This window comes from Cavia porcellus, unplaced genomic scaffold (assembly GCF_034190915.1).
Source record: "Cavia porcellus strain 051 isolate PalLab524CR breed Dunkin Hartley unplaced genomic scaffold, mCavPor4.1 scaffold_3, whole genome shotgun sequence".
Classification (NCBI taxonomy): domain Eukaryota; kingdom Metazoa; phylum Chordata; class Mammalia; order Rodentia; family Caviidae; genus Cavia; species Cavia porcellus.
The window spans coordinates 118,076,085-118,085,696 of record NW_026947486.1 but is presented as its reverse complement, the minus strand read 5'-3'; the positions used below and the strand labels follow the sequence as shown (position 1 = coordinate 118,085,696).

The 9,612-nt window shown below is 49.1% G+C and overlaps 1 protein-coding gene across 1 annotated transcript; it reads left to right on the top strand.

Moving 5' to 3' along the window:
* Positions 1–2,499: 2,499 nt before the first annotated feature.
* Positions 2,500–9,290, top strand: LOC100724973 (melanoma-associated antigen 10-like). The gene is made up of 3 exons (XM_003461330.2): positions 2,500–2,628; positions 5,269–5,346; positions 7,815–9,290. Exon 3 carries the CDS (start codon positions 8,082–8,084, stop codon positions 8,823–8,825), a length of 744 nt encoding a protein of 247 aa, XP_003461378.1. The 5' UTR covers positions 2,500–2,628; positions 5,269–5,346; positions 7,815–8,081; the 3' UTR covers positions 8,826–9,290.
* Positions 9,291–9,612: the final 322 nt, after the last annotated feature.

The following is a 9,612-nucleotide window of genomic DNA, read 5'->3' as shown; positions in this document are numbered from 1 at the left end:
GCCCCTCCAAAGTCTCAGAAGTGCATAAGCCAGGCTTTGGCGAGGCCATTATTAGCTCATGAAGGCGCTGCACTCTCGGTGAGTTTATAGGTGAAAGTGATGTTAGCCGGTGAGGACTGGCTGGAAGAGTGCTTCACCAGGAGTGAGGCCCAGAAGGGTGGGCCTGTTTCTCCTGCTCCCCTCTGCTTCCTCAGGGCCTTGGCCACTCTTTCCCTGGACTATAGACTGAAACATCTACAAACTTCGAGGCACGATAAACCTCTCCTTCCTTAAGTCACAGGTGTCTCAGTGATGAGAAGGTGACCAAGATAATACTCATGAGGACGTCCTGGGGGGACTAGAGACTGTTGAACTGGCATTTGTGTTTGAGTAGCAGTAGGAAAGTGGGTGGGGCCTGAGTCGTGCATAAGTGACCCATGACAGCATAAGCTGGAGGACAGTTTTTAAATTCCTGCCTCTATAACCCAGGGTGACATTGGGAGAGTTGGAAAATGGAGATATTATGGCTGTGGAGACTGTACCAATAACCACCTGAAATAACCCGAGTGAGTGAGTACTGGCTTTCAAAATATTACTTTGACAAAGTGTAAAAGTGCACTAGAAATGGAATAGTAAATATAAGAATAAACAATGTGGGCTGGAGATTTAGCTCAGCGGCATAAGCACCTGCCTTGCAAGCAGGCGGAGCCCAGGGGAAGACCCCCCGGAGGATGGAAGGGACCTAGAGAACCATTTTCTGCACCTGCTGACCTGTTCCCAGAGGTGACTCCTACTGACTGCGGCGTGGTCCCGTCAGAGCTGAGTGAGGAACTTTTATCTGAGCTCCGGGTGGGGTGAGGGGGTGAGGAGAAAGGAGTAGAGAGGATCCGGGTACACTGAGGGTTCAAGGTGACAGGAGACAAGGGACCGAGGAAGTCCTGCCCCTGAGGGAGGACTTGCAGACTCCCCCATCTACCCTGCTCTTGATTCCCTGCCCACCCAGGGACTGAATTGCTCCAGTGAGCTTCAGACTCCGTGCACGCTGGAAAGTAGATACATAGTCTCAAGGAATCAGGTCAGGCCCACAGAGGGCGGGGCTTCCGGCTGTGCCAGGAACCAAGAGACTGTGTGTGCCTCTAGTGAAGACCGAGGGGATCCTGGAAATTCCCTTCCGCTCCTGCTGTCTGCCTGGGAGACCCCGGCCACGTTGCCGTATGTGAGACCCACTCCACGTTGCCGTACATGAGGCCCGCGCCACGTTGCCGTACATGAGGCCCGCGCCACGTTGCCGTACGCGAGACCTGCGCCACGTTGCTGTGTGCTCAGTCCACGGACCGCAGCACGGAGGCCCCTTTGGATTGCCGTGGTGCAAAGATCCAGTTCTGAAGTAGTGCTTCAGGTGAGGGGAACTGTGCGGGTGGCGTCAGCTGGGGATCAAGGAGACAGCAGCTGTGGGAATGAGGACGCTCTCTCAATGGCAAGATCCGCCACTGTGAACCTTTCGTACGGAGAAAACATTCTCTGTGGAGACCACTTTTGGCTCCAGGGCCCCAGACTGTACTGTAAGAGTTCTGAGTGTGGGACTTCTCGGGGGAGGATTGGACAGGATCTGGGGTGAGTTAGTTCAAGTTGAAGGCTGAAGGAGAACTGGCGAAGTGGTGCTCCAGAAAGAGAAACGGTCCCAGAACGTTCTAGAAAAGCCTCCATGTTCTGCCTTGCACCACATGGTGCAGCCCTTTCAGGACAGGTCCTTGGTCCTTGCTTCAGGTTGGGAGGAGCAGAGAGGTCCCAAGTCAAGGACAGGGGCCCCAAACAACCCAGATATGCCTCATTTGGGCACCGCTGGGCAGGAAAAGAATTTTCAGGACCCGCCTCCTTAGTCCCCAACACAGCAGGAAAGCAGGGACAGAACCTTTTCCAGCCTTGCCTCAGGTCCAGGCAGCAAAAGACGCTGAGTCGGGTCCCAGTGAGAGGCTGTGAGCACCGGGGAAGTCTCGGCTTGCTTCGGCTTCCCCGCGAATCAGGCTCTCCCTGTGCCGTCAGCGCTACACCGCACAGGGACAGATGCGTTAGGACGAGTCCCAAGCCGAGGGCACAGGAACCCCTCTAAATTTGTCCACCTCTCACTGTTGCCCCTGCGCAGCTGTGTCGGATGCGGGTCCACCTCACTGCCTTTTGTTGCCTTATGGGGAGGAAAGCAGTGCTACTGAGAGTTGGCCTCAGGCCAGCAAGGACTGGGGTCCAGGCGCTGCCTCCGGGAACAGATGAGGGTCCAGAGAAAGCAGAGAGGGGAACAATTGCCCAGAACAGTGGGGACCTCACAGTTGCCTCTCCTCGGGTGTCCACCTCTGGGGTCATGGGGAGTTGGTGGCCTCGGATGCCATGATGCATGCGCAGGTCAGGAGTGGAGAGTGGGGACCCTGGGTATGCTGAAGATGCAGGAGGGCTGCTGTAACCCTGTCCTCCTGGCCAGACTTTGGGGAAGGCCCATGGAGAAGGGTGTGGAAATAGTCTTGTGTCTGCTTGAGCACAGAGACGTCACGCCTTGGTGCACAGTGGGACAGTCACCGGGGCAGCAGAAGAGCCACACCTAGGCCACAGAGGGAGGTGACCAGGCTCTGCCAGCAGACCTTGGCTGAGGATTCAAAGGTATTAACATGTAGTGATTGATCGCCAAGCGTTGCTACATGTAATATATATGTATATTACATATATACATGTAATATATGTATGATTACATATATATGATTTATAATACAGTTAACAGTATGTAATGAACGCAATTCTCAATATATCTCTATCTATCTCTTTATACATGTTTGTAGGGCATATTTGTTACATTCTCTACAGGAACTTCAAGCATGTATACATACCACAATTTCCCCTTTCTTATGAGATTTCCTTCTCTTCCGTTTGTTCAGCCCTCCATATCTTGCTTCCCTTCTCATATATTAAAAATCTGTCTTACAATTTACTATTGTCTTTCTTTTATTTTGGTCTTGCTTTACATTTTGAATTTCTTGTATAAGAGAAACCATTTGGTATTTAAGCTCGTGTGCCTGATTTATTTTGCTTAACATTATTGTCTCGAGTGCACCCATTTTCCTACAGATGACTTAAGGTTGTCCTTTTTTGGCACAGTAGTACCTCATTTTATTTTTTTCAAAAAGCCTACATTTTCTGTATCATTTATCTATTGATAGAAATATAGGCCACTTCCAAAATTTTGATATTGTGTACTGTGCTGCTATAAACATGGATATATATGCCTCACTGTAATACGATGTCTTTGATTCTTTTGGGATGATAACTAGCAGGAGAATATCTGGGATGAATGTGAATTGTATTGTTTTCTAGAAAATCTGACAGATTTTAACAGCGGTTGTACTAGTTTACACTTCCAACAACAATTAAGAAAGGTTCCTTTCTTTCTTACAGGATTGCCAACATTTGTTATTATTTCATTTTTTGAAGATAGCCAGTTTTCTGGAGTGAAACTGAATCTGTGATGTTTTCATTTGCATTTCATGAATGGCCAGCAATGCTGAACATTTTTCATGTATTTTTTGGCCATTAATACTTCGTCAACTGAGAAGTATCTATTCATTTTTTTGTATCTTCCTTTAAATGACCATTTCTTGATTGCATCTTTTAATTTTAGGGGCTAGTTTTTTTAGTTATATATCTATGCTAGATATTAGCCTTTTCTCTGAGGAATAACAGGTAAAACTTTTTCCAACTTCTACAAGTTGTCTGTTCACAGACAAGCCAGATATTGGCATATAGCTAATATGTACTAAATGTGGTACCTATAGCTTTGTTAATGGTAGACTTTAATTGTAATTTTGTAGAGTTAAATATCTAAAGATGGAGCCTGGGATTTAGCTCAGTGGCTTAAGTGCCTGCCTGGCAAGCATCAGGTCATGAGTTTAATCCCCAGTGCTAAAAAAAAGTATCTAAAGATTATTAAAGCTGGATGATTATTCTATTAAAGATGTAGCAGGTTGGGGCAAGAGGAATGCCAGCGAGAAATGTGAAAACTTAAACTCTAGCATACAAAGAGAAGTTAGCAAAATTAACGGTCCTATCAGGTACTAGAAGGATGCCTATAAAATTAATAAAGATACCAAAAAGAAAACAGTGAAGAAAAGTGTTAAGTTTTCAGAAATGATGGGAGGAAGGGATAGAAATTATGTGGCTTATGCTGAGGGTTTAGCTCAGTTGCTCAAGCGGTTGCCTGCTAAGTGCAAGGTCATGAATTTGATCCCTAGTACCAAAAAAAAAAAAAGAGAGAGAGAGAGAGAGAGAGAGAGAGAGAGAGAGAGAGAGAGAGAAATCAATGACTAATACAAATAAAAAATTAAAGTGAAGCATTAATGGGAAAAGAAGTGAAAAAAGAAAAATTATGTGAGAAAAAGAAAGACAAAATACTTTGTGATACTAAGTGAGGCGTTTACTCTCTGGAAGTGGAATTTTGGGATCCCGCAGTTCTTCATTTCCCAAGGGCCCTATGGCTTTCCCAATACATGGCTGCAGCCCAGGCACGAGGGACTGCTGCTCACACTGGTAGTCAAGGGAGGCAGCCAGACCGCAGGCCGGGTGCTGGATACTGCAAACGAGGCCAAGGCTCACAGACTCCGTGCCAAGACTTTGCAGTCCAGAGGACCTCAGGCTCAGCCGGGCTAGGCTGCTGCTGACAGTGATGTTCCTTTACAGCCTAAGTCCCACCCCTCAGGGTTTCTCTTCCCAGCCTGCTCCCTGTTCCAAACCGGTTCTTGTGGCTGCAGCGTACACAATCACAGCAGGAAGATAATAACACTGGGAACCCTGATATGAGGCCATCCCATAGCTGTTCTGAGCCCCAGGCTCAAACAGTTAAGCCTTTCCCCCAGTGGAACCCAAGCCCATACTCTCTTTAGGGACACAGCAGCCCCTATATTCAGGAAGAGTGTCCCCTTTACATTTGTAAGGCCTCTGTGGCAGCAGAACTCCACACAGTGCCTGCAGATCTCAGCAAGGACCAGGCAGTTGAAACAGTGCCTCCTCTCCCTGGGACCTCCTGAAGTCTCCGAGTTTCCCTTGCTTTCCACAGATTCAGTCTCCCTTTCCCGTGCACCAGGAGCCAGGGAGAAAGTCCAGGCCAGACTGTTTGGTTCCTTCTCTGCCTTGCAGTCTGACTCTTCAGTGTCTCTGTACTTTTTAATTTTCCTGTGAGTTGTTTCCTGTGAGTCCCTGCCACCTTCTCCATTTCTTTCTTTTTCTTAACCTCCTCTGGCTGTTATTTTTCAGAGCTCAACTGTGAACCAACGGGAGGCTGAATCGCTGCTGCTCACCGCTCCTTCACTGTCCAGCCCCAAACATCTGCAGGTGAGCCACATTTGTGGAAAGAAGGTCATCCTCAGAGCCTGTTTCCCCAGTTCTCACCCTCGTATTCCAGTGATGGTGGCTGTATGTCAGTTGCTGTCATTCATGCTAATTGTTTGGAGGATGATGGGACTCTGGAAGGTGCAGACCTTAGTCCAAGAAGTAACCACGGATCAGAAGAGGGAGCTACATATGGCCAGCAGGAAGAGGAGCCCAGCAGCTGCCAGTCTCATGCTACTGACTCTTCCTGAGGTTATGGGTGTCCACTGCCATAGACACCAGATCCCATAGCGTGTGCCTGTTCCCTGAGGCCATGCTTGGGGGGCTTTAACTGGCATGCAGACTTCTGCCATGGGCTGGAATGGAGTCATCAGGTAGACGAAGTCTTGGTCTCCAAGGGAGATCAGCTCATCCTAGGTGGCATAGGAGTGAGGGATGCGGGCTTCAACATGAGGATGATGGAGGAATTACAGAAGTAGGTATGGTTGACACACTGCATCACCCCGAGAAGTTTAGAAGTTTTAACTAAGCCACTAGGTGGGGAGCCAGGACCCTTACTTGTAAGCATCCTTGGCCTGTGCAAGTAGAGGGCACAGAGATGGTGTGAGGCTACACTCATCCTAGGAGGTGGCAGCCTGCTTACGATATAAGGGAGGAAAAGAGGCTTGTTCTTCTCTCCTTCGCTCTTTTGCTGCCTTGAAGTGTTGACCCTGTGCCACGCCACCCTGCTTTGAAGCCAGCTGATTACAGGCAGAAACCTCCTGGCCGTGAGTTAAATGAACCTTCCTTTCCTTCATTTTGGGTATTGGGTGTTTTGTCTCAGTAACAAGAGAAAAGTCACCAAGACACTTACATTCTAATTGCTGAGACCCAATACCTGACATCTGCAGTTTAATGGAGGAAAAGTTGCTTTGAGCTCACAACTCAGAGGTTTCAGTTCATATTCTGTCAGATCCAACACAGAACAGTAAGTAGGGATGTCTGGTAGGAGAAGCCAGGAGGCCCACCGTGAAGGGAGGGGATAAGATGGAAGATGGAGCCTGCCCGGTCACACCCACCCCCTGTCATCTCAAGGTCCCACCTGTGATCCCACAGGACTTTCTGGAGGAAAGCTACACATAAAGCATAACAAGGGCAGCGTATCACAGGAGAGATGGGCACAGGCCTTGCTGTCAGGACTGAAGTCCCCATGTAAGGGTGACAGGATTGTCACCTGCTCACTTCTTTTGAGAATCTTGGAGATCTCATGGAGGCGAGGGACTCGATCTGAGATGGGGTCTTCAGATTGGCACAGAGAAGTCCATCTGGTCAGGAGACACACGCTTCCCATGTCTGCCCGGAGGCAAGGTGAGGGTCCTAAGGGCGGCCAGAAGGTTCCCCTGCCCAGGACACGGAGAAGTGGGTCCTCCACAGACATCTACCTTGTGGCTTGATCAGCCTGGGCAGCCGCGAGGCCGAGGCTGCTGTCTCCCCGCTGTGGCACTGGTCTCAGTGAGCTGAAGGCCTTGGCAGGTGGGAGGTGGAGCGAGGAGAGCAGAAAGGAGCCCGAGCCGCGTGAGGAGTCTAGGTGAGGGCAAAGCGAATTCCCTCGGCACAGCACTCAGGACCGTAGCCTCAGCCTGTCCCTTGGTAACCTGTCATCAGACCCTGGGAACACAGGTGGAGTGGATTCCCCTGTGATCGCTTTGAATGTCTCACAGAGTTTTAAGAAGGTGGCCCTAGTGACCCCAGAGAAAGTCGAAGACCTACCCTTGTTTCAGGGAAAGAATGGAGCAGGCATTTCCTAGGGCAGCCCTTTCCTAGGGCACACGGACCCCACTGAATCTGTCTACCTCTTGCTGTCACGCCAGGGTGACTGTGTCCAGGTGTGAGTCCCTGTCATTGCCTTTTGTTCCCTTTCAAAGTCATCTGCAGTTTTCCTGAGAGTTGGACCCAGGCCAGCAGAGGGCTGGGTTCTAGGCCTCGTCAAGGACAGTTGAGGTCCCTTAGTGAGCAGAGAGTTGACCACCCACTCTGAACAGTGGGGACATCACAAAGTCCAGCCACCCCACCTGGGCATGCAGCAGGACTGTGCTGAGGGCTGCAGCCTGAGGCCTCCACAACTCTTACAGGAGCTGCAGGAAGCAGACGGTGAGGTCTTGATGCGAGGCTTCCACCGCAGAGGAGGCCCAGCTATCGAGGGAGGTTCATATGCTGAACGTGTACAGAGGTTTCACCACCTGGTAGATGGAGAGGACTGCTTGTGCAAGTCCCCACAAGCCATGCTGTCTTCCTTAAAGCCTGTCCCCTACAATTCAGTCATAACCTGAGCAGCAGTCTCAATTCCTGGCCCAGGTTCTTGGGGACACAGCCTCCAGAGGAACAGAAGGCTGTATGGCCCCACACACCACCCAAAGCAAGAACTGTAAGTGGCCCTCATGGGAATGCTGTTCTCAGCCAAGGAAACCTCACAGTGTTTTCCTCTCCTCCAGGTATCTTGAGTCATCATCAGCAGGAACCTGTGAACATCTTCACAATCAGAGGAGCCAGCACAGCGCACCAAGGGGAGGCCATCCTGCACAAGGAGGGCCACGGGGCCTGGGGGAGGTGCAGGGTCTCAAACCTGAGGGAGCACATAGCAGCCACTGCTTCCTCTGCCTCCTCTTCCTTCTCTTCCTATCCCTGCTCCAAGAGAAGTGCCTCAGGCTGGGCACAGTTGTCCTCAGCATCCTCAGGGCATCTTTCTTCCCAGCATTGCCATGGCCTCTAGGCGTAGCAACCACCCCAGGGAGTGCTCCAGCACTGAACGTGAGGGGCATCCAAGCACCTCACGGGTCCGCGCAAGCTCTCTGCCGCTGCCCGATACGGTCCTGCATGACAAGGTACATGAACTGGTGGATTTCGTGCTCCTCAAGTATAACAATCAGGAGACGACCACCAAGGCAGAGATGCTGCACTGTGTCCTCCAGGACTGCCAGGAGCACTTCCCTCGGATCTTCAGCAAAGCCTCTGAGTGCTTGTATATGGTCTTTGGCATTGATGTGAAGGAACCAGAGCCCCCTGAGCAAATATATGCCCTTGTCCCCGTCCTGGATCTCACCTATAATAGAATGCTGGCTGGTGAGCATGGCATTCCCAAAACCAGCCTGCTGATAATCATCCTGAGTATCATCTTCATTAAGGGCAACCATGTCCACGAGGAGGTTCTATGGGAAATGCTGGGCAGGATGCAGGTGTATGAGGGGCAGGAGCACTATGCCTATGGAGAGCCCAGGCAAGTCATCACCGAGCATTTGGTTCAGGAAGGCTATCTAGTGTATCGCCAGGTCCCCGACAGCAGCCCTGCTCGCTATGAGTTCCTGTGGGGTCCAAGGGCCCATGCTGAGACCACCAAGCTGAAAGTCCTGGAGCATTTGGCCAAGGTTATTGGGAAAGATCCTCAGTCCTACCCACGTCTGTATGCAGAGGCTTTGAGAGAGGAGCCAGTGGCTCCCCAGATATGACTTTTCGTCTAGGCCACCGATGGGGTGAAGCATGCCCAGGGATGAGAAGCATGCCAGCACCACCTCACTAGCATAGCTCCTACCCCGTGACAAATGAGCTCCATTCCACAGTCCATTTGAGGAGAGGAGGCAGGTTTCTAAGTGGTTAGGGCCAGGGTAGGACAGGAAAGCGTGTTCCACGGCTTTGATGTCTGTTGTGTTTGGATTGCCTGGAAATGGACATGTGATTTCTTTATGAAGTTTTGAAATCCCCTTTCTTTTCTGTAAGATTGAAGGAATTTGCACTTATGCAAAAAATGATACTGACTTTCCATGTATTTTCAGTTTTGTGATCTTCATGGTTGATTGTGATTCTGATGTGAATATCATTTCATGTCATATGGATCACATGTGAATTTTGCTCTTCCATTCCAAGTGTTAGAACCTTTGCTCTTTTGTAAACCATTTTATTTGTGATACGGAACAAGATACCATAGCACTCGCATAGTAATTTTCTTAGAAATATATATAAGATGTTCACATCAATTTAGACATAAGCATAAGCATAAAAATTGTTGTTGCATGCTATTAAAAATATGTGTATACTACAATTGTACAAAACAGTACAGAACAAGACCTGAACAACTATTCCTAAGATGACAATATGTCATCTATTAACTAGTGGTTTCTTACTGTTTATTTTTTTTTTAATTCTGTATTGTACCCTTTTACTGTTTGGTTTTTTTCTTTAAATAAAATTTTAAAAAAATATACTTGAACGTGCTTGGTTTCTTTTATGATAGTAAAT